Source organism: Saimiri boliviensis, chromosome 7, assembly GCF_048565385.1.
Source record: "Saimiri boliviensis isolate mSaiBol1 chromosome 7, mSaiBol1.pri, whole genome shotgun sequence".
NCBI lineage: Eukaryota > Metazoa > Chordata > Mammalia > Primates > Cebidae > Saimiri > Saimiri boliviensis.
This window is the reverse complement of record NC_133455.1, coordinates 19,253,802-19,278,389: the sequence shown is the minus strand read 5'-3', so window position 1 is coordinate 19,278,389 and position 24,588 is coordinate 19,253,802. Positions and strand designations below refer to the sequence as shown.

Here is a 24,588-nt window from a genome sequence, read left to right as displayed (position 1 = left end):
TGGAATGTGGTGGCCTCAAACTGTCGCAGGCGGTGTGAGGACAGTGATTTGAGGCTAAAATTGGCCTTGGATAATCCAGAGTAATTGTGTTTCATTAAAAGAGTGTAAGGAGAGCTTGTTATATTTGACACATTCTAGGAGGCAAGGCGGGTGGGGAGAGGAGGAGGAAGATGCAGGCCCGGGCCTCAAGGGGCTTTCGTGGCACAGCAAAGACTGTGAGGAGCTTGGAAGGTTCCAGGCACCACAGAGGGCAAAGTGCAAGCCAGAGAGGTCCACCAGCAGCTCCCTCCTCGGTCTCTGCCTACACTTCACCCCACTGAAACTTGACCTCCACCTTCCCCCAAGCGTTCTTCTAAATCTCAGCTGCAGGCACGTGCTCCGCTGCCAAAACAGCCCCCGGGCTTGTCTGCCTCGGGAGACGGAGGAGTTACTGGCTCTCTGCTCCTCTCCAAGTCTGGCTCCTGCTGTCTGATTTTCCTTTCATGGCATCCAAGGCCTTCGTAGCATGGATGATCCTATCTCCTAGCTCCATGAAACTCCAAGCACATGACCTCAGCCTACTCCTGAGAACAGACATTATTCTCCCATTTCAAAGAATGGGAAACTGAGGCACTGGCCAAGGTGTGTATGCAGGTCAACTTCCTTCTCCCTCTTCCTTTTGGCCTCTACACATTGTCTCTGGGTTCCTTGGACAGGCGGCCCAGGGAAGGTTCTGCCTCTCCTGCACAGGCAACAGCCAGGCACCCTCCCTGTGCCTGGAACATCTGCCTCCACTTCCAGAACCTGCTCCCGCCCCATAATGCTTTCTGTGTGCCAGTTTCCCTGACTCGACCTTGAACCCTGGAGGGAGGGTGCTCCATGCTTAAGATCCTCAGCCTGGTGCTGGGCAGAGCCCATTCAGTCCATGTTCGCAAAGCACACTATGGCACTTTCACTAGGGGTCTTGAGAACACGTCTCCAGACTGGGGTAGATGGTTAGGCTGGTTCTAGCTGGGGACGGAGGGATGTACATGTCCTGCCACAGTTCCCTTCAAACCCTTGCACTTTATAGATCACAAACACCGTGGGGACAGGAGTATGTCCCGTTCTGAGAGAGCAGGCAGTCCCCGACCATCCAGACGAGTGGGACATTTGGCTTTTTGAAATGATACACAAATAATCTTGGGTCTGGCTCTGCTCCCAACATGCCTGGCTTGGCGCCTTGCAAGATGGGAACAGTAACCTGCACCCCTAGGGCTCGAGAGACTGCATGTCAGATCCCTAGCTGGCTTGCTGGAGAGGCCTGAAGATCCAGCACAGAACCCGAAGGATGCAGGGGTCCAGCAAAACCAACGCTACAGAACAGAAGCCACTCCCGCCCTCGGGAGCACTTCTGCCATCGAAGATGGCCCGCGCTGGTTATTCCTGGTCCCCCCTCCCCGATCCTCTAGGCTTTAGGAGCCAACTCTGTACAGTGTGACCAGGGCTCCCTTGTCCTCTGGCTTCTACTGAGGTGAAGCAAATGCACTGTGGGAGACTGAGGGAAAGGGGAAGAGGGAGACAGGGTGGTGCTGCTTCCCGCTCCCTTCCTGCAGGCTGCAGCTCCTGCTAAGGCCTCTTATTGGCAGCCTCAGCCCTGGCTTTCCTTCCAACCCTCTTCCTGGCCTAAGGGAGGCGACAGTCCTTCACATTCCTGGTGAGGCCCTGAGCCCTAGCAAGTCTCCATAAACACCTCCTCATTCACCCCACCTGGGGGTGGGGCTAGGTCCTGTTTCCTGCCCGTCCCTGACCCAGACCCAGATGGCTGCCTGGAGTCCCTCTGCCTTGACCAGGGACAGGTACATTTCCTACCTCAGATGGTGTGTCTTGCATGCCTTGGCCCTACTCAGAATTTGAGGCCCACCCCGGAAAGCGCTGAGCAGGTCGAGCCGGACTCCAGGGCTGCCCTCATGAGCTGGTTCTCTGGCTCTGCTGTCCTGAAATCACAGCTCTTTGAGCTCCTCTGACTCAAGCCATGGACTCCAGGTATCAAGAGGCCTGGCCTCCTGCCGCCTTTTCTGGATTCCCTTAGAAGCCAATCTGCTAAGGTGGTGTGGGTTGACAGCCGCAGGCTAGACTTCGGCTGGGCCCGGGGGCCTCTTTCAAGAACTGGGAAGGCACTGGAAGGCTGCCAGTGAGGCGCTGGGCCTGACCTTTCTGCAGCTTCCCTGGAGACAGACCTCCTTTCACAGCAACAAAAGGCTGTGCATGCCTTTGGCAGGACTCCCATCCCGAGGGGCTGTGAAGAACTGCCCCGGGCCGTGGCTTCTGCGCAGAGCTGAGGACAGGATTTCTGTCTTGAGAAGTCCAAGGCATTCTCCTGGCTCCTTCTATTCCCCAGGGACCTGTCTCTGGCAAAACCAGAGGGCTGTAACTCTCAGCAGACACTAAATCTGTCCAAACAGGGACAGCGCCAACCCCGCCCAAACCTGCTGTGCCCCCAACACCTAGAACAAGTGGCTGGCACTGTTGGGAGCGCTCTGCAGAATTGGCCAAAAAATCTGGGGGGAGGGCCTGCCTCCCTGGGGTGTTTTAATGGTGAGAGGGAGAGAGAGAGAGAGAGAGAGAGAGAGAGAGAGAGAGAGAGAGAGAGAGAGAGAGAGAAAAGAGAGAGAGAGATCCTTTTCCTCCGGTCCAAAGGCTCCCACTGTCCTATGAGAAAGTTCTCAGCAAACCTCACCAGCTGCTTCTGTCCTCACAGCGATAGCTGCCTGCCAGGCAGGAGCTGGCCTGGAATAAGTTAAGCTCTCTGCACAATCCTGGGTGCTCCTATCCAGGTCCCTTCCCAGAAATGACACTGTGGAGCTGAGGGTGAGCTCCCAGGAGAGACATCTAGAGTCCCATTTCCAGACTGAGCTGTCTGAACTCTTCAGACACAGAGATACTCCTCCCTCTCACTCACTCACTCATTCATTCATTCATTCATTCCCTTGCTTGCTCAGCTCAGTGCGGTTCCACTCAGTCTCGGGAGCAGTGATGGTGAGGCAGATGTGAGGAGGAGACAAAGGGGGGACACACTTCTGACCTCTGCAAGCTTACAGTACCCCTGGGAGGGGAAAGAGCCACCAGGGAGAGAGGGGAGGGCCAAGGCCAGGGGCCCACGGGCACCAAGCCACAAGGCCACAGGCAGCATGGGCTGCTGAGGCTCTGGGCTCCCCTCAGGCACAGGTCTGGCCCTGCTGCTTTTAAGAAACTTCTCTGAGTTTTCACTTTTCCAACTGCAAAACGATGGCGTTTTGGCCTCTCGGAGCCGCTGGAGGCACAAACAAGGCGGCATCGCTTCCTTCAGCCCACGGCCGCCACCACGGGAAGGGCCTGATCTGGGACCTGGTGCTGGTGTCATCGGTGCTAAACTTTTTTTTTTTTTTTTTTTTAAATTTAAATTGTTTTAAGCCAGGTGTGGTGGTGGTGGTGGTGGGGGAGTCACGCCTGTAATCCTGGCACTTTGGGAAGCTGAGGCAGGGGAATCACTTGAGGCCAGGAGTTTGAGACCAGCCTGGCCAATGTGGAGAAAACACGTCTTTACTAAAAATACAAAAATTAGTTGGGTGCGGTGGCGCGTGCCTGTGATCCTAGCTACCGGGGAGGCTGAGGCAGGAGAATCGCTTGAACCTGGTAGGTGGAGGTTGCAATGAGCGGAGATCATGCCACTGCACTCTAGCCTGGGCGACAGAGTGAGACTGTCAGAAAAAAAATTTTATTCTAATGCTATTAAAAGGGAGGAAGGTTGTTAACTTAGCTGGGATTTTTACTTTTCCTTGATGATTAGTACTGCCTGCCTGTCTGATAAATCTGAAATGAGGACATCTGAACCTGAGTCCCTCTCACTCTGAGCTCAGTAGGCCTGTGCAGACCTTAATCCACACCGAGGCTCCAGGGACACAATTAGCAGAGAGGGCCATCCTGGCTGTGTCTCGGCCACAGGGGCTGCTCACCTGCCAGTCTGAGGAGGGCGGCCTATCCTGATCCCAGGACTTAGCCCATACCTATGTGTGCTGGCTGAGGCTGCCTTGAAATGCAAGCTCGGGAGTCAAACACATTTTCAAATCCTCCTGGGCTCTGCTGAAGGAAACTTGGCAAAAGCCCACAATCACAACAGTCATGAGCACACACATGTCACATGCGCAACTGAACAGAAAAGTGCGGACAAAACTCTGATTCCTGAATTTGCTTCCAGTTAACATTTTGGGACACACAGGACAACGGAAGCCTAAGTTTCAGGCTGAACACCTCTGATCCCCGGGGGCCCAGAGGCACACTCCGCCACTCTCGCTTCTGTGGTGTCACGTGACACAGCCTGTGTTAAATGCTTTCCACGCAACATTCTGCTTCGTCTTCACAAATGCCTCAAGGGCAGTCTTATTATTGCCTGTGTGGGGACGAGTCACTTGGGCTAGAGGGATCAGAAGTCCCTTGTCCGCATCTGCACAGCTGCAAAGAGGTCGCTTGATATCACAGGCCACCCTAACCACTGTGCAGCACGCCCCTCCTTCTCTGCACTCAATGTAAGCAAGCATGTGTTGAACGCACGTCACTGACAATCTAACAGCGATCGTTTACTAGGCACACAACACGGCCCAGCACTGTGTTGGGTGCTGGGCGCCCAGTGAAGAGGAAAGCTGTCCCTGCCTTAAGGAGCTCTGTCCGGCTCGCTCACCATCAATCCCTCCCACTACAGGTCTGGTTTTGCTGGGCTCTGCAAGGTGAAGACAGGAGGTTCACAGAGCATTCCTTGAGAAGCCCAACGTGAGCCCCTGCCAAAACACTGGCATCCCCCAGGCGGGGGAGTGCCTGGGCCACATGTCCACACCCTTTCCTCTGCCCCCACCCTTGGCAGAGGGAAAAGAAAGAAACAAGGAAGGAGACACTAACTGGTGCGACCCTCCGGTGAGAGCTGTGGCTGTTTACCACAGTGAGAACAGCCCTGCCTGCCAACGCCAACCACCATCACGCCTCCCTACTGCCGGCTCCCCCCAAGTGTTTATTTAAGCCAACACATTGCTCTGCTAATTGGATAACATTCCATGTGAAAATAGACCTTTTAAAACAACAGCAGCGGTGGCAAATAAAAACAGCTGCAACTGCAAAAGTACAAAGACGCGGCGGGCCCGGGGAAGGGAAAAATTAAAGGCGCATTGCATGGGAAAAAATTAATATTCTGGCTTCTGGGCTGCAGGTGTGTTCTTTGTGGTCCTCCCCTTCTGTGTTGCCCTTCCTTTCTTCCTCCAGGACCAGCCTGGCCTGGGTAAAGAGGAGGTGGCGGCTTCTAACTGGAGCCCCAGTGGCTACTGGTGGCCACTCAGCCAATGGGGACGAGTGCACCTGGTAGGGAGCCCCCCGACACCTGCCCAGGTGGAAGGCTTCTGCCTCCCGGGTGAGGGGCTGCACCTCGGGCTCGGCAGGGTTGGAAGGCAGCATGGCAGCGTGTGCCAGCGGGGGCAGCTCACTGAATGCCCACTCCTCCTCTGGGGGCTGGGAGGAGATGACTTCATCCTGGACTTGTTCCCAAGAGACGTTTTAAGGGACAACCTCTTGGCATTCCTCCAAAGTGTCCCTCTAATTGGAGAGTCCTTCACCTTGGTGAGGCGTCAGGGCTGGGTGAGAGGTGGTGGGAATGACAGGGAGAAGGGGCTCTTCCCGGAGCCTGGGGTGGCGGTACACGGAATTTAAGTGAACCAGTGAAGGAAGGAAGGCGGAATCCCTGAATACAAGCTTTGGAATCGGATTTTTCCCAGCTCTGCCAAGTACCACTATACGACCTTGAGCAAGCAACTTTGTCCCTTTGAGCCTTGGTTTCCCTCACTGTCAAATGGCCTCCTACCACCTAGCTCCTAGGGTCCCGTGAGGATTAAAACTCATATATGCAAATGTTCTACACCATCCCTGCCAAAGACGGGCTTCCAGAAGTTGACCGTTTTTACCGACTCTAAGATATTAGAGTTGCCCTTTTAGAAACATCCCAGTTGTGGGGTCCCCCAGCTGCATGGCGCTGATGACACGACAGTCGTGTACACGGTGCAGACCCAGGTCACCTAGGAGACCACTGCACTCAGGATGCAGTCCTGCTCGAGTCCTTCACTTCCTGTATCACCCCCATTCTCCTTCCCTCATCAACCTCTGTCCCCTGCTTCCCTCCACACGTAGGGGAAGGCTCTTGGAGAAATGCCGGATCATCACACCCGGAGGTTTAGATAACACCAGCACTTTCGAAGGGACTGACATTTACTGCCCGGGACATCAGGGGATAGAATGTCCTAGGTTGGGAGAATATGCCAGCTCATCGATCCTGCTCCTCTGAGCAGGGCTCTGGTCACCAGGGCCTGTGACGAGGGCAGATGGTCAGGATCCACCCTCAGTTTGCCCGAGCAGCTCAGTAACAGACCGGAGTCTGGGCTTCCCATGAATTCACAGGGCTCTGCGGTGCCTTCAGCGCTGGAGCTTAGCAAATGCTTGGTGAGGCTGGGGAGGGAGACGGGATGCAAATCTCCCGCCCGATGGTGGAGCTGCCGCAGGTTGGGGTGGGGTGGTGCGCGTGCGGTGAATGTCACATACAAAGCCGGCGCGCTCGAGGGAGCCTCTTGCTATTATCATCAGTTGCCTGGTTACTCTGAGCTCTGCCACAACAGCCTTTGAGGAACCTCTTGCTAGGATTCTCTTTCCAGTTTGGGGGTGTGTGTGCTTGATCCAGAAGGGGCCTGATGGATAAAACAGAGCCCTGGAGGATACGCACAGTGGGACGTGGGTCTCATGGAGAAAGTCAGACAACTTAGAATCCCTCACATCAGGGATGGTGGAGACGGCACGTGCTCAGGGCCACAGCAGAGACTGTGGTATCGAGGGGATGTCTTAACTCTTCTATGCTGTGCCAGCGACAAATGGGCTGGTAGATGAGGGGGAAAGAGCACTGTTCTGGGAGTCGAGATACTGGGGTTCAAGCTGCAACACCGGCGCCTCCCAGAAACCATTCATTTCTCTATTCCTTTCTAGCCTCAGCTTCTACAATGAGCTTAGCTGCCCCCTCCTCAGTCTATCCCTCCCTTCTTTCCTCCCATCTGAGGACTGCTTGGGGCAGACCTCCTGGCTCAAGAGGTGGCCGATGCCAACACAGGGAGTGACTATCTTCACTGAGGGTGCCATGGCAGGAAATGGGATCAATGCCCTTTGCAGGGGATCTGAGTGGGTCAGGGTTGACCTGAGCCCCGGGGAGGGTTTCTAAAGGAGGTCTCCTTCCCTAAGAGCTTCCATGGCGGGTGGGGGGCTGCACGGGAGCCGGCCCTGAGAGGCCGGGATCACGGAGGCTCCTCTACCAGCCCTGGGTTCTCACTCATTCCTCCTGCTGAGATAAAAAAGAGGGCTTCTGACTCCATGTCTCTGGCAGTATTGCTCTCCCTCTTCAAACTCACACCTACCCCCGAGCTAACCAGATATTTACAGTATTCGGAATTCTATTCAGCAATATGCAGTGTGCACATCGGGTCAGTGAAGAGTGCTAAATGTTCCACTCAGAAGATAATAAAGTTCTCCAGACAGACCTGGAGCCAGGGAGGGAGGGAGCAATGGCAGCCTCCTCAGGAAGCAAAAAGAGCAAAGGGATCCTTACAGGAGACATGCTTGTGGTGGGCTCCTCCTTCCTGGAAGATCACTGCGTCCTGTGGCGGGAACCGAGGGCTCAAGTCCCAGCGTGGGAGAGGGAAGAGTGGTTGCAGGGATGGTGGGACCAGAAATAGCCTCCTGACAGGGAGAAGGGCCAATCCTGGAGGGGCTGTGACTTGAGCCTGTACTGTCCTCAGCTGCCCTTTCTCCTCCCAGAGCCCGAAGTGAAGGCAGGGAAGGGATGGAGAGGGAGGAGCTGCCACCTCCATAAATCACCAGAGGGCCGTGCTGGGCTTCAGAATGCGCATCCGTGGCTGGGCCTGGAGGTGCCAAGCTCAGGCCACCTGGGCACTGGGTGAACTTCCTCAATGACACGCACTGCCCTGATTACCTGGGAGTCCACTTTCTGTCTTAATAAAGCTGAAGAGCAAAACTGAGCCCAGAGTGAAGTGTCAAAGGGCTCGCGGCCGGGGCCCAGCCCTGGTCGGACCCTCTATGTCCCAAGGGCTGAGTCAACTCGGCATCAACCTCTCGGTGCTGAAAACAGGATGCTCTGTGGAAACAGGACTTCCAGGGAAGGGGCTCCAACACCTTTCTGCTCTCGTTGAATGGGTAGGTTCCCTTCCACCTCTGACAGCTGTTCCTGAGCTGCTGTGAGCGTTTCCTGGAGTCGCACCCACTGGGCTTTTAGCAGGCTCGCACCACAAGAGGCCCAGTGTGTGGGTCAGATAAGAGGCCCGGTGGCTGGTCAAATAAGAAGGGGAATATCCCCTTATTTCAGATCACCACCAATACCTTCCGCCTCCTCATCAGAGCCAACAGCCAGGACGCAGGGGCCAGGCCCTGTCCTAAGATTATCACCCCATCCAAACCTCACAATGACTCTATGAAGAGCCCTATGACTATTTTACGAGGGGGGACACTGAGGCACACAGAAAGGATGTCACTTGCCCAAGGTCACATGGGAGATTCAGGGCAGCTCTGGGGTTCAGACTCAGGCTGATTGGGTTTGAAGTTTGTGCTCTAACGACAAGCTCTCACACTGGTCTTTGTAAGAGACATTTCTCAGGGGCAGGGAGTGAACCCCTCATTTCTCCCCTAAGCATGGCTTCCTATAGGAACTTTGCTATCAGACAGATGACAACACATGGACACCGTCACCACCCAGTCGAGCTCAGTGGAATGCAGTGGAGAAAAGACGCCGCCCTGCACTCCCTTCTGTCCACAGAGCATCAGATGTGTACACGAATCCACGGACCAACGGTGGCTCTGAAGGGACCCGGGCTGGTGGCAACGAGAAGAAAATAGTGTACTGGTATTGAGTGCTCACCACATACCAGGACCCAGTCAGTGTCTCCGATGCATCACCTGCCCTAACCCTGCGGGGCGGGGCATGGCCATCATTCCCGTTTCGCAGATGAGAAAGCTGTGGCACAGGGAAGGCCGGTGGGGGTGAGCTGCCATGCATGGTACTCTGAAAGGCAGCCCTCTAGTGCGGCCCTGAGCCAACACAGGGCCCCACGTGCCTGCCCCGCTGTGAGGGTGAGGGCCATGACCTGCTGCATGCAAGGTGTGTCCCCTGCTGTCTCTGACGAGAGGCAAGGGAAAGGCTGCCAGCCAGGAGGAGAGAGGAGCAGATGTCCGGACAAACACAGCCATGTGTCAACAAAACAGGCACTTCAGCTCAAGACTCGGAGACAAAGGTGGCTGGCGAGGCTCTCCGAGGGTCCCTGTGCGCCTTCTCTGCCTGTGCATGTTCCCAGGGCCCACAAAGGCTGCAGCTGTGTCCCAGAGCTGCCACCTTCGGCCCTGCGTAGCTGACCCACCCCTGGGCCTCTTGCGATGCCAGCCTGCTAAAACCCATGGCTGTGACTCCAGGAAATACTCACTGTTCTTCCAAGGAACAGCTCCTCAGAGGTAGGGGGGATCCCAGCCAAGAATGAGACCTCCCTGTCACTTTATTTTACCCTTGAGGAACAGTGAGGCTGAGAGAGGGGACAGGCCACTGCGGGCAGAGCTCACAGAGGGCAGCCCACTGTGACAGCTCTGCCGCCACCTTCCTTCTGGATTCTGACCTGGAGCTTGGTGCTTCGAAGGCAGTGGCTCTGGGTACAGCCGGGGCCTTGTTCACACAGCCTCTGCCCAACATCTGCAGCTGGGTCCAGCACCCACTGCAGGAGCAAAGCCTGGCTGTGCTGCACTGAGCCAATTTGGAGATGTTGCCTTGCTTCAAAAATAAAAGGTTCTCTAGGAGCCTGGAGGGATCCTGGTACACGCTTGCACGCGGCTGCCCCTGCCTGGGCTGCCCGCACAGATAACCAGCACAAAACAGAACCCTTGGCCACGAGCGGAAAAAAGGAAGGGAGAGACGCATTCCCAGGCTGCTTCTCAGGTGCCTCCTGCTCTCCATTCCCAGCGCTCTGCCCTCTCTGCACTGTTCTGCGTGGCATTTCCCATGCTGCCTACCCATGGGGCCACCTGAGCTGAGGAATCTTCCTGATGACTCGGAGAAGCCTGGGACACCCATTTGCTTCCCAACCCCGGTTTATGTCCCAGGCTCCTGCACGTGTGAAACGGGAGACGGAAGGGGACACGGAAACTGCCCCTTCCTCCAGATGCAAGACCCTAGGATCTCCTCCGAGGATGACGTACACATTAAGCAAAATCAAAGGCAAAAACAGAACCCCTGCACGGGGAGCAGAATCCGTGTGTCAGAGGCCTGGCTGCCTCTCCTACAAAGGGTCCCAGACAGGTGGGGAAGGGAGCCACGGTCTCACCTTCGCATCCTGCTTGGTGAGGAAGTCCACAAAGCCAAAGCCTCTGTGTGTGCCTGTCCCAGTCATCTTCTTTGGCAGGCGGACCGTCTTCAACTCCCCAAAGGTGCTAGAAACAAAAGGCAAGACATGGGGGTTTAAGAATAGAGGCAGGACTGAGTCTCACGCGTGAATCCCTTTGAGTTATAAAAGACAAGTGCTCGCAGGCACACACAGACGCACGCACATGTCAGCTCCAGGGCATGAGCGGCCTTCTCCTCCCAGGCCCAGGCCATCAGGCAGGGCAGGGAGGGAACAATCAGGCCGGAGATGCGACTGGAGAATTTTCAGTTCCTCTGCACCAGCTAGAGAGACTCTGCCCCCAATAGGCCCCTCTTCCCTGTGGGGTAACTTTGCACTGGGGATGACCCTGCCTAGTAGACAAGCAGCCAGGCGGCAAGGGGGTCCCGGTCAGGGCAACGGGTCTGCCCATGTGTGTGAGCTGGGGCTCTGGACATGGGATCAGCAGGGTCTCCTGATCTTTCCAAACCGCCTCTACATCTGAACTGAGCACACGGTGACCCTGGGCTGAGTGAATGGGATGGGGCCCCTTCTCTCCGACCTGGAACCTGGAACATTTGTTTCTTCAGTGCTCAAATGACACGCAGCTACTCCGTTTAAACCCTACTTCCCCTCCCTCTGAGCTTTCATTTCGGTATCTTCTAAGCCAAAGTCAGGCAAAGCTCTGGAGAAGAAAATGGCCCTTGGCTCCTCCTGATAGGGATCAAACTGGTAATCACGGCCTCGGACCACTCCCCCCAACCCGGCCCCCCACCCCAGCTCCCCACCCCAGCTCCCTCCTCTCCTCTCCTCTCCTCCAGGGTAAACCTTTGAGAAATTCTAGGACAAAGGGATAGAGCTTTCTCCAGGCCTCCCTTGCCTCCCTGTCTCACTTCCCACCCCCCGATCCCTTCCTAATGTCCATTTATCAAACATATACGCACAAATTGCTGCCGATAAATATTTAATGTGCACGGCATCTGAAAAGAGGTATTATTTTATTTGAAAATCTACACACACTTGCGGCCACCGGGGCGCACACACATATGCACGACGGTCTAGGATGCTTCGAGGCCAAAGACCGATTGGGTAAAAAACACAGTAAAGGCCGTAAGCTCTCGTGAAACGATATAAGCTAAATCCGAGGCGTTAACCCACAGCCCTGCCAGCATGACCAGGCATCTGCCAGCCCAATTTCTGAAGGCAGGACGGTGTGTAAATGCAGCATTATGAATCCTCAAAATGAATCTGCACGTCTCCTCGGAGCTCTCCCCAGAAGCTCCGCTCCCCCCTCCTGGTGCCTCCTCTGCACAGGCAACCAGAAACGGCAGAGAGGCACTGGTGACAAGGCCAGCCTCCCGGGGAGGGGAAGGAACCAGGAACCTGGAGATTGGAGCCCGGTCAGGCTTCCCTGCTGGAGGGGGGCCAGGGCTGGGGACAAGGTGAGGCTGGAGAGCTGAGAGGACTCAAGCCCGCAAACCCTGCTTCATTCTGCCACCTAAAGGCGGCTGCATCCCATGACAGACACTGCCACTCTTCCCTCCACCAAAGCCCTTATGCCCTGCTGGCTTTGAACAGGGAGGGCAGGGCATGGACACATTTTCTTAAGCTCCTTCAGGTTAATGGTTCTTTAGGTCCAAGTCTTCAGAGGGTCACTGAGACTGCAGGGATGGCACATCGGTGACTATGGGGCTGGAGCCTGAGAGCATTCAGAGCTGGTATAAGGCAACTGACGGGCACAGGGAGGACTAGGCTGGGTGCTTTCTCAACGCGGGCACAGACAGCCCCTGGGTGTGCTGGTCCCTCTGTCCCTGCCCTGGCTTCCCCTAACTGCACTAGCCCTGAGATGTCTTTCCCACCCCCAGGAGGCTGGGGTGACTGCCTCCATCCACAGTGTCACTGCTCACTGTGCTCCCCGACCAGGGCTGTGTGGGGTATATGCCTGTTTACTTCTCTGCCTTCCACGGCCAGGGGTAGGGCTCCACTCTGCAAGAGTCCAGGCCCCATCTATCTTGCTCATCACTGGACCTGTGGCAGTGAGCCCAGCATCTGGCTCAGGGTAGAAACCTGAAGGTGTTTTTGGAACAAATGAAGAAGGAAATGGTAGCCCTGGAAGGTAGACATTACCTTGGGTAAATTACACCTACCCTCAGAGGGCGGTGATAAGGGTGAAATGAAATACACAGCACAAACGTGAACTATCTTAGCCTTACCATCCCTATGCTACAGATAAAGAGACTGAGGCTCTGGGAGCCAGTAGTCCTTGCTCACAGGCAGCAGGGTTAGAATGCAGACCCAGGCCTGCCTGCTGTGACGCCTGAGCTCTCTTTCTGCTGCATAATGACTCACCCTCCTAGTGTCTTCTGGACGGGGACTGGCCACTGGCAAGAGCTGGGGCCTCTTTCTTCCCAAGTCTTGGCCAGGTCTGGGATAAAGCAGGAAGGCCCACGCAGGGTGGTTGGGAGTGCCCTGTGCAGACTCCTGGGGGTCTGGTGACTTCTCCAAGACCACCAGGCAAGGGGAGGTAGACTGAGTCCCAGTTCCGTCTGCTCACCCTGTGTGGAAGCCCTCTACTTCTGCCCACCAGGGCTATAATTTCCTATCCCTTGATGGTCTTCAAGGACCTCTGCCCAGATTTCTTAGCTCTGTCTAATTTCAGACGTGTGTGTGTGTGTGTGTGTGTGTGTGTGTGTGTGTGTGTGTGTAGGAGAGAAGGGGTAGGGGAGAGGAAAGAGAGAGACTGTTGAGGTTAATTCCTCCCTCTCTGCAGCACATCGCAAGCTGTGGATGCTCTGTGCATGGTAAGCAGCTAAGGGTCTGGAGAAAGGAGAGAAAAATAATTAAAAGGTAGAGAAAAACGCCGTTGAGGAGAGGCTGTAGGAGCCATGCTTTCCTGGCCTGCAGAAGTGGCATTTGAGAGCGCAGTGGGGAAAGCCGGGACAGAAGGGCACCCTGGATCCACCAGGGATCATGGGCAGGGGCCAGGGAGCTGGGGATCCTGTCCCAGGTGGCCGAAGAGCCTTGGGGAGGTCACAGCTGTGGTCAGGAGCTTCCAGACAGACATCAGCATGACAAATGAAATGCTGCCTATGAAGACTCTAGAAGCTTCAGAAATCCTGTTGTCCTTCAGGGAGGCAGAGAAATGGCTGTGGTGAGATTTCTTCCTTCCTTCTAAGAACAGGACAAGAGAGAAGTGGGGCTTAAAGAGAAACTGGAAGATTAGGGTTAGATCTGAGAAGGAACTTCCTGACGTCTGTGGACACTTCCTGAAACTCACAGCTGAGGAGTCAAGACATCATCATTGCTGCCAGCACCTCTGCTACCAGTGAGTGCCTGGAATGCGCGAAGTCTTTTAAATACATCATCTCCATGCCTCTGTTCTACTGATGGGAAAACCAAGAGCCAGCGAAGAAAGGTGACGTGCCCATGTCCCCTGGCGCCAAGAACTCAAAATCCAGGTGAGATCTTTCTCACCCGGGCTGCTTCTCCCAGCCCAAGAACAAAGCTGGACAGTGAGTGGCTTGGTCACTTGTATAATGGTGTGGGATCATATAGGGCCAATACTAAGGATCTCAGAGAGCTATCGAAGAGAATTAAAAAGAAAAAAAAAAGTTGGGGGAGAAGAAATCGATGAAGTACCTTTAGCTCCTTGGAGATAAGCGATATATAAATACCAGCCATTATTGAGGTTCTTATCTGACAGCGAGGTCTAAGGAGCCATTTCTAAGAGCAGCTTTTGAAGGAAGTTGAGCAGGAACCTTTGTCTTCTGGGAGCTTAGGCCACTGTGGGGGTGAAGCTAGGCAGGGCCACCAGGGACTGGGGAGGAGGAAGATCATGGGCACCCAGGAAGTCCTCCCTGAGCCCAGCTCCGCCGCTGGGGAAGGAGACGCACACACCACGCTCCCCACTGTGCAGATAATAGAAACCACAAAGTAGCAATTACTGTATCAGAAGCTGTGAATAAAGAGGACATACCGGGCTTTTAAACACAGCCTTCCTCCCCTCCCCCACCACGCTCACACTTCAGTAACAAACTCACACCTCACTTTTCCAATTATTTCATTCACCCTGGGTTCACCAATTACTCCCCCACCTTGCAGCCCCACCCCCTCTGCCATGCCAGGAGCACGATTGGTGGTGGGTTTGTGGGTTTTCCACAACTGGAGTTTGTTGTCACTTTTCTCATTTCTTTAGAGGTGTGTGGGGGTGTGGAGGGAGGAGGTGGGATGGGGCACCGAGGTGTTGCGTGAGGCAAGCCAATTATGCCCAGCCCTCATAAACAAGTCAGGGAATGTAAATCGTGTTTGCACACAGGCCTGAAGGCAGACACAATACGCGCCCGTGTGTGTGTGTGTGTGTGTGTGTGTGTGTGTGTGTGTGTCTGTGTGTGTCTGTGTGTGTCTGTGTGGGTGGGTGGAGATGTCCTCCCTCCGTGCAAACTGCGTGCCCCTGACTGGTCTTGCCCCAGCCTGGCCAGCAGCTGCTACGGAAAAGGGAAGAATCATCTTGGGTCTCTCTCTCCCTCCCTGATGGAAGCGACAGGCTCAGGGGGAAAGAAGTGAGAGGAAGGAGGAGGCAGAGGAAGCGAGAACCCTCCAGAGACGCAGAGCTGGGCAGTTTTGCAGCTGCGCTGGTACCTGGAGCCTGGGCAGGCTGGGAGGCCAGCTCAACCCCACAGCCCGCATGCTGGCTGCCACCGTGCTCCCAGGACATAAGTCCTCCTCACTATTTGGATCTGCTGGAAGCACCAGAATCCCAGCAGAAACGCTGAGTCATGTGGGGGACTTTGTTGGCATAACTTCTCCCCACTTGCGCGCAAGGCATTGTTGAGGAAAAAAAGTCTGCCGCCACCCAGGAGAGCCAGAGGCAGAACAATGGTGTGATCTGAACAAGACGAAGCGGTGGTTTCACGATAAGAAAAAACTGTACGCTTCTTCTGCTCCTTCTAGAGGTAAGAAAAAATGGCTAAATCTCTTGGCATTAAGCCTGTCAAATATGCCAGCCCCCCAATTTTCTAACACATGACACACGTACACGCACATCTGTCCATTCACTGGGTACGTCTTCTGCACTTATGTGCCCTGCAGCACGTTAGCACCTGATGGACGTGAACTCACAAGGCCCCTGTGAGCTGAGCAATGGCATTCCCATTTCCTAGATGGAGAAAACTGTGGCTCAAAGAAGTAACATGATCTCTCCAAGGTCTCGGTGAGTCCTTACCTACCACCAGGGGTGAAGGGACTTGTTCAAGCTTCTATGGGCAGCATCAGGCTGAGCTGGGCTCAAAGTGGGTGGTGTTCCCCACAGGTCTACGCCTTGCTAAGAGCTCACACGACTAGTTCATCTGTCCACAAGCAGCGAAAGATGATACAGAGTGTAGGGAGGGAGTCACCAGCAGGTCAGGCATTCACCTTGTTCTCGGGGGGGGCCCACCTGATTGGGGGCAGCTGCATGGGAAGTCTCCTAGCTGGGAGGCCAGTGAGATCCCCTCTTCCTCAGATGCACAAGAAGACTCGGATAAAGCCACTTACCTCCACTGATAAAGGTCTAGAGCTGAGGATGCCTTATCTTTGCCAACTTCTCCCCCTGGCCCCATCCTTAAGAAGGCTCCCACCAGTGAACTTATGGATCCACGGAACAGTTCCCACTGGGCCACAAATACGGTAAGTTGGCAGCTGCCTTGCACTGTGTCCTGTCTCACGTTCCCCTTTCCTTAAGGAGTTCCCATGTGGCCAAATCCCCAGTTGTGGCAAGATGGAGAAATACACCAACTGCACAGCTAGGGACAAACCTGTCCCTTCATCTATAATGGGCAATTTCTGTAGTGGAGGGAGGCTTCGGAACAGGAACCATCATCTAGAATTCTCACTTTTTCTGAGATATATACAAACTAAAGCCTTTGGGGATGGGTGGTCTCAAGCCTGCCCCATCCAACTGTCTAATAGAGGCCAATCCAATCAATCTGGTGGATTTCAATGGGTACTAGTGCCCCAAGTCTCACAAGTATGTGCTAGTCATCACCACTCCCACAGTGGGTTTCAATGGCTACTACTGTCCCGAGTTGGATGAATATGTGTTAAAGTCATCACCATTCCCACTGTAGGTTTAAATGGCTACTACTGCCTTGAGTTTTACATGTGTGTGCCAGTCATCACCTCTTCCAACTTGTTCAACTCTCTAGTGGTTTTTGCATCCTTAGAATAATTTCTGAGCTCCTAACTTGGGACCCAAGGCTGTGCCTGATCAGACTTACTTTTCTTGCTCTCCAATCTTACCTCATGCCCCGAACCCCCTCACTGACTATGAAGAATCTGCACTGGCTTTCCCCATTCCCTGAACCCACCAAATGCATGCTCACCTCAGGGCCTTTGCACTTGCTTTCTGTCTCACCTGGAACCCTGCTTACCTAGATGTTTTCACAATTGACTCTTTCTTGCCATTCAATTCTCAGCTTAAATGCCACCTCCTCAAAGAGGTCTTTTATGACCACTCTATCTAACGTTGCCTCCTCTGCACCCCAGCCCCCGCCTGTCACATCCGAGCACTGTCTGAAATGGCTTCTGTACTTATCTTTCCCCTCCTTTTGCTAGAGACTGAAAGTGCACTCCAAGATGTCAGGGCTCCTATACTCTGCTGTGTCTACAGAACCTGAGGCTGTGTCTAGCACTCATTCCATCCATTCATTTAATCAGGGATTCACCAATTGGCCTCTCCCTGAGTGTCAGGTCCCTACACTTCACATTCATTGCTCATGTAATTGATATGCTCTTGTGGAAGCACAGTCACATTTGGGGGCAACACATTCAGATTTTCTGTCCCACAGAAGGATGTTCTTTGATGTAGCACAACCATATGCTATTACAAGGAGCGTTTGGTCCTGGAGAATCAACACTCTTTCCAAAGTATCCATGTTTACCCCTTCTAGGCAATGAATAATCACAACAAGAAAAAAAAAAAAAGTGGGACAGCTAGATTATTTATCAAGGGAATACTGTCTGGACGATGATGTTCAAATCGTGTGCTGCTTGGTGGGAAAGAGAAGACACTGGCCCCTCCACAGGCAACCCTGGCCAAGGTGCAGATACAAACAAGGAGTCTCAGCAGGGTTTGCCCTGCGTTGAGATGCTTTCTCTCCTGCAGAAGGTTACGCTGATGAGTGTGTAAAAAGTGCAGGGTCAAGCCTCCTCTGACAAGGGGCGATGGCTTTGGAAGCCATTTAACAGAGGCAGATTTCGGTGTGGAGTTTCCTCCTCTTCTGTTCTTGCTCTCTCTTAGAGAGTGCCTTTTAGACTGAACTTCTCCAGTTACTCACTGCTCATCATGGTGAGAGCCAGGTGCAGAGAGGTTACCTTATCACCATCAACATATTCCCTTTTATTTCTGCCTCCTGGAGGCTGAAAAATGGCCTAGTTTCCAAGAAAGTGAAAAGAGAGGTGTGGAGGATGGCGTTCAGCTTTTCTCAATAGCCTTTCACTGGGGTCCTTTCCAGGCAAGCGTGACCCTCTCGTTTTCTAGATGAGAAGTCCCAGAGATGAGCACTTAAATGGTTATTTCTGAATCAGAGTCGGGGCCTGCGTTTCAGATGGAACCCACGGACTCTTCTGAGAGGCTCTGGATGGGGGGGGGGGCGGGGTTGGCACTGGAAGAAGTAGGCTCATGGCCTGGCTCCGCCCCTCCCAGCTGGGTGAACCTGGTAAAATCATTTCCAGCCTGGACTGATCCCTGGGAGCTTGTCAGAAATGCCAAGTCTGCCCCCTTATCATCTTTCTGGATCAGAAGCTCTGGGGCTGCACCAAGCCCTCAGGGTGAGTGTGGGCCTGCTCAGGGTTGAGACCCACTGCCCCATGGGAAAGGGCAGGGGCTACTCAGCCCCAGTCTAGACGGCCAGGTGGACATCTGGGTCCAGGACTAGCAGATCTTCCCCTTCTTCCAAAGAAGCCAGTGATCCAGATTCTTTTAAGAAGTGAGATTTTTAAATATTGGTAACAAGGTCAAGACACCGTGTTGCCAAAAACAACAGAAGCAGTCTGTGGGCCGCCTCCATTGGAGCTCCATTCTGATTTTTTAATTTCAAGTCATCAGAAGGGCTGGTCTACTTCCCCAAATGAGGAATCCTCTTACCTCCTTGTCACCTGGGGTCAGGTCTTAGGACAAAGAGCAGGGCCTTCCTGACCTCTCCTTTGGCCCCTGCAGCCTACCAGCCCTCTCAGTTGTGTTCACATCCTGTAGCCTCTGCAGGATTCTTGGGGACAGAGAGGGTCTTGCCACCGCAATTTGCTGCACAGCATCTACCTCAGATGTGAACACATTTGTGGCTGCACTTGCAATGAATGAATTGCCCCTCACCGATCGCCAGCACTCAAACCAAAGTTTGGAGACTGGCAGGAATTTTCACGGGACTCATCATTCAGATACTATGGATCCTGCAATCACCAGGCAAGTCTCTCCCAAGCATATCCTGTGTGCAGGCACCAGCTTCTGGGCTGGGAAAGAATAGTGGACCTGATGTGCTCTGGCCTCCACGGGGCAATGATTTTAAGCTGGTGGTTTTCAGTCCCCTCCAACCTAGGGTTGGTGCACACTTTCAGCAAACAGTTTTCAGCCTGCATCACCATCATATGTACATTTTAAAACTGATAAATGATATGTACATGTACTGCTATTTCATTGTCTAGGCAGATCTTTAAATATTTAAAAATTGGGAAATTTAAGGCCTAGTACAGGGGTTCATGCCTGTAATCCCAGCACTTTGGGAGGCCGAGGTGGATATCACTTGGGGTTAGAAGTACTAGACTACCCTGACCAACGTGGTGAAGCCCCATTTCTACTAAAAATACAAAACAAAAATCACCCAGGCGTGGTGGCGCACACCTGTAATCCCAGCTACTGGGGAGGTTGAGGCAGGAGAACTGCTTGAACCTGGGAGATGAAGGTTGCAGTGAGCTGAGACTGCACCACTGCCCTCCGGCCTGGTCGACAGAGTGAGACTCCATCTCAGAAAAACTAAATAAATAAATATTAGGAAATTCAGAAGGACGAAATAAAACTTAAGTAGAAATGGACATTGTAATATTTCCCCTCCTGCCTCATCAGAGGCACCTTCTGTAGGCATCCCCTTTATTTGAGAGCGTGCAGCAGGCCCGCTAGTGTGCTAAGAATAGTCCACGTGTTGCTCTTATGTGTCCTCAGTGATCCTGTGAGGCAGCTGTCCGCCCATTTTACATATGGGAAAAATGGGACTCAGGCTGCTTGATGGATTTACCAAAATATACATACAAAGCTATTAAATGGTGAGCCAGTTCTCACACAGAGGACTGATGAAACCCCAAAGCTTAGGCTCACCTCACCTGTTGCCTCCAGTAGACAGGGCAGATCTGTGCATGGAGTTTAGAAGCAACTGAAGGGGGAAAACTGTCTGCTGAACCTGAACAGAATCCTCGGGCAGAGAATTTCATAAAAACAAGAGTTTTACAAAGCAGAGATAACGTTTAAAAACAGTGTTTCCTGAACTTGTCCTGAAAGATATTAATAGGTACTCTGTGTGTAAAGGCTTCCGGGATTTGCTAAGTTTGGGAGACATCTTTTAAAGCAGAGTTCAGCAAGTTTCTCTGTTGCAGACCTTGTCAGTGCCTTTAAGATATTAGGTGCATGGAGGATTTATCTGGGAAAGGTAGGGAAAAGACATAGTATTTCTCAAACTCCCAAACAAGATAAGCTATTAGCATCTCTCAGGACACTGATACTCCATTGAACACAGCTGGGAGGTAGGACATGGGTGAGGAGAAGGCAGTTACTTCAGAAGGGCTGAGCATATACATCAAGGCACAAGGCCTTTGTCTTTAACTAGCATTCTGGTGACACTTCTAATTCACCAGGGACTGTATACAGCAGGGAGCTTCTGCAGAGAAAGACTACCTCTGACAGTGAGGGGCTGAGTCACAGCATCATCAAAAGGACCTAAGTGTGAAGCCAGACTTTGCTTCAGATCTCAGCCCTGCACTGCCACCACCTTTCTGAGGCTCAGTTTTGCCACCTATAAGATGGGAATAACCAGCCCCCACCGCCTAACACAATGTTGTTGAATCCATCGTTCCTGGCTTATATCAGGAACTGAATGAATGGAAGCTGTTGTGAATAATACCTTTGTCCATGAGAAGGATCTGTATTGGTGCCAAGCAGGCGACTCCTCCCTAAGCCCTTATGGTGTTTTGGGTCAAAGCGAGAAGGAGCTTGTGAAGCAAGTCAGACCCCTCCTAGTGAACGTCGAGTTTCCAGCAAAGAGCTGAGATGGCAAAGGGATGCAATTCTGTGACTCGTGGAGTTCTGAAAAAGCAGCAGATCTCCCTCTTATCCACATGTCTTACTAGCTTTACAACATAATCGGAAGAAAGCGTCCCCAAGGAGGCATCCCTCAGCCAGACCCAAGCACCTCTGCCATCCCTTGGGTGGAGCAAGCCCTTGGGACAGCTGTGCATGCTCCTCCTCTCAGGAGAGGATGGAGGCACGTTTCCGGCCTAGGGTACCACATTCTGGTCAGTTGCACCCCTCTGCCTGAGTGGGTTAATGAAACACACAGCGGACGCTCTCCCACACTTTCTCCCCCTCTGGTCTTCAGCTGCCTCAAGTACAGCTAATCCCATTACAAGAAAATAAAGTGGATAATTCAGGCTAATGAAATCGTTACTAGAATGTGGCCAGCCAGAGGTGGACATTCAGAACCAATTTAACACCCTTTGGTGTTGTTATCCTCAGTACAAGAAATGTTTGAAAAGAGGAAGGACAAAAATTAAAGAGAAAAAAAAAAAAAAAACTCAGCCGCTTGTTTGTTACCTTTAAAATGGTTCAAGAATTCATCAGCCACGTATCTTGCTTTTTGCTATTATCTCCATCAGGCCTGATATCTCCACGGTAACTCCAGAAACCCCAAGAGGAGACAGAGAGAATCCAGGAAGTCACCAGCTGTGGTGAACACTGTGCATAACCTGGCACCCTTTGCTTTGCCCATTTCTGCTGCTCTAAGAAAGGCCACTAAGTGGTGACCTCCTGGGCCCCAGGGCTGCTCCACGTCAACACCAAATCCAGAAACCTCTGGTACTGGATTCAACTACCCGGGGGTTGCTGCGAAGACGCAGTTCCAGGATCCCGGAAGGCTGAGGGTGAAAACCAAGTTAGTGACGAGGCAGGAGGAGAAGATGGGGTGGGCTCCCTCGTAAAACAGAGCAGAGAGCTGGACCTACTGTTTCAGAGAGGGCAGGCGGTGGCGAGCAGGGAGACACACCGTGTTACCCGCTCACACCCACTCTGCCACTTGCGCCCGCTGACGGCTGCGCTTCCTGCATCGGCTGCATTCAGGGAGGCTGCTCAACTTCGCAGCACCTGCTATCTCCTCTCTGTGCCCACTCCTTCCCCTGCCCCGTCTCCGACACACACCGAAAGGGCCCTATCATTTGGTTTGGATCCATTTCAATGCTCAGAACCCTAATGTGGTCTGCAGAGCATGAGTCCAGATGGCCTCGGGCTGCCTTGAGCCAGCCCTGCACTGTGCTGCTCTCCTGGCCTGTTCTAACTCCTCGAGCTAAGACCGGAATCTTCTAATGACCTGGATCCTCCTACCTAGAGAATGAGGAGGGCAGGTGATGAGAATAAGGGGGCAATCAATGGAAAAGCAGAGCAACAAGATCTTACAAATACAGGGAGGACTTCCGCTGAGCTCGCAGGGTTTTATAGGGATCAAGGGGCGCAGGTGGGTAGGTAGAACCAGTCCCTATGAAATTAGAAGACTCTCCATGTATCGTCTCCACACTAACAGCGCCAAGCAGCAGGCCGCAGTCACCAACATCGGCTTCTGATTACTGCCCAAGAGGAAAGCATCCCAGCGAGATTTGAGATTCACAACATAGGAGTTTGTGACTATCGGGTGCTGACCTCTCTGAGAAACACAAGGTAACATGCCTCAGCACCCAGATACATCTACATGGTTTGCCGAGGGCATCTCTATGACAGGGGCCCTCCAGTGTCAGGGGGAGCCCCCTGCGTACGGTTCAGGGAACCAGATTCCTCTTGTGGGGCACAAATGGAATATGAGCCAATGACACCACTTGGGGGACAGCACAGACTCAGGGAACAAGGAGCTTAGAGCAAAGCAGGTCACATCCTGTTAAGGCCACCTGACTACTACAGCCTGCACAAGGAGATGTCGTCACCCACTGATCAAGACTCCAGAGAAGCCGAAATAAAGAAAAGAGCCCCGGCAAACAAAATGATGCCTGAAATCCACATACTAAGCTTCTGCCTGTCACCTACGGGAAAGCCCCCGACCCTGCCCTGTGGCCACTGAAAGCCTATTTACTTTTACTTTACAAACAAACTTGTTTATTTAATCTCTCATCCCAGAGGAGCTGAAAAGGGCACTGGGATTAATAATGGCAGGTTCCTAAAAGGCTTCAAGAAGTGACAATGGGCAGCCACGGATTAGACCAGGGATAACACGCTTTTTCTATAAAGGGTCAGACAGTCAATCATTTTAGCTTTGTGACTCCTCCACTCTGCCCCTGTGGCGTGAAAGCAGCCCCTGATGATATGTAAATGAGTGGGTGTGGCTAGGTACCAATGAAACTATTTATAAAAACAGATGGAGGGGGGATGTGAGCTTTAGTTTGTTGACCCCTTGATTACACAAAAAGTATCAAAACATGATATTAAAACCACTGGAAAAGCGCAGCAGCCTGGGCTATTTAGGACGGGGCAAACAGCAGACACACCTCAGCAGGTCTGGCTGTGTTCCCCGACTGTGGTCTGGGCTCAGGATTCCTTGCACTGGTTAGAAATGGCACTGTGTATTTTAGGAAGGTTTCTACCGAATGGTCAACATTTTCAGAGAGCTGATACTTTAAAGGCATAAGGTGGCAAAGCCACTTACTGGGAAACCCCTCATTCTTCAGTGATGGGAGCAATAAGACGCTTTGTGTGGGTGATGAGCTGAGTCTGCACCGACTGGGGAGTGCTGGGCCCCAGAGAGCCAACAGCCAGGCAGCTCGCCATCACCCTGGAGGCCTGCTTAGCACAGAGACAAACAGAGGAACCGATAAGCCCAGTCACCGCCCTGCTAAATGGCCACAGAGAGCAGCATCATGGTGGAGGATGCCACCTTGAAGGCATTCGGACCCAGCCCGCCTGTCTGCGTGAGACTAGCATTTGCTGTCACCCTGCTTCATTTGTCGATGTGAAGGGACTTGACCTTCTACGGTGCATTTCCCTCCCTGTTTGTTTACGGTTGGTCTTCCTTGCTGGACTAACGAATGGCCGGCACCCAGAACAGTTCCAACGGTGCCTGGCATGCAGTAGGTGCCCAATAAAAAGTGTCTGTGGGGTCCTAATGGATGGAGTTATTAGCGGATGCTGGTCTTTTCCTGGCTTCTCTGATTTCTGGTCCCGCTCATGATCAGGCTCTTAATGCCTGAAACAGGAAATGGGGCGTGGGAGAAGTGGCGCCTGCTGAGCCCTGCAGTGCCATGCTGAATGCTCTTACACGCGCTGCTTCCCTTCAGGAAGTGGCTCCACTGGGCGGCAGCCCTCCGGGACACATGTGAGACCTTGAGGGGAGGTCTTACCTGAGGTCACAGGACTTGCATCTGTGTCTGTCTGACTGGATTTTGCTTTGTCACACTGTGCCCCACTCTGGGCACAGTAACCAATGGCAGCCCTTCAACTCAGTCCTTCTGTTCTAGCTGGAGTCTGCCAGCCACTGAGAAGTGATGGCAGAAGTGGGAAAAAGAGGCTGAGGAGATGACGATGGGCAGGAAGATGATGATGGACAAACCACTTTCTGAAGAGCTTGCACTCTAGAGGTTTCTGACAGCTGCCACGAGGAACACTCCAGAACCCCCACGACATCAGGAAGCCCGGTTCAGACGCTCCCCACCCTCTTGGCAAAAGGCCCAAGCATCCAAATAGCCCTACTCACAGTTGGGAAGAGGGAGAGGGCATGGTCACCGAGTCTTCCTGGGAGGTCTGAGACCAAGAGGTCACAGCCATGAGGGGACCACTTTTCCAGACCAGGGTGGGTACAGATTGGGGTGTGTTTCAGGTAACTGAGTAGCTTCAACATCTGAGCTTCTCAAGACAGCCAGGGCTACTGTCAACCGGGAGACGACGGCCAAGACA

General features: G+C 53.1%; 1 protein-coding gene across 2 annotated transcripts in view; it reads right to left on the bottom strand.

Moving 5' to 3' along the window:
• RBM19 (RNA binding motif protein 19) overlaps window positions 1-24,588 on the bottom strand; it is a 143,456-nt gene that overhangs the window by 28,511 nt on the left and 90,357 nt on the right. For both annotated transcript variants that reach the window (XM_039472190.2, XM_039472191.2), the window contains exon 22: window positions 10,389-10,494. In XM_039472190.2, coding sequence (XP_039328124.2) covers window positions 10,389-10,494 — 106 coding nt within the window. The remainder of the gene's footprint in view (window positions 1-10,388; window positions 10,495-24,588) is intronic.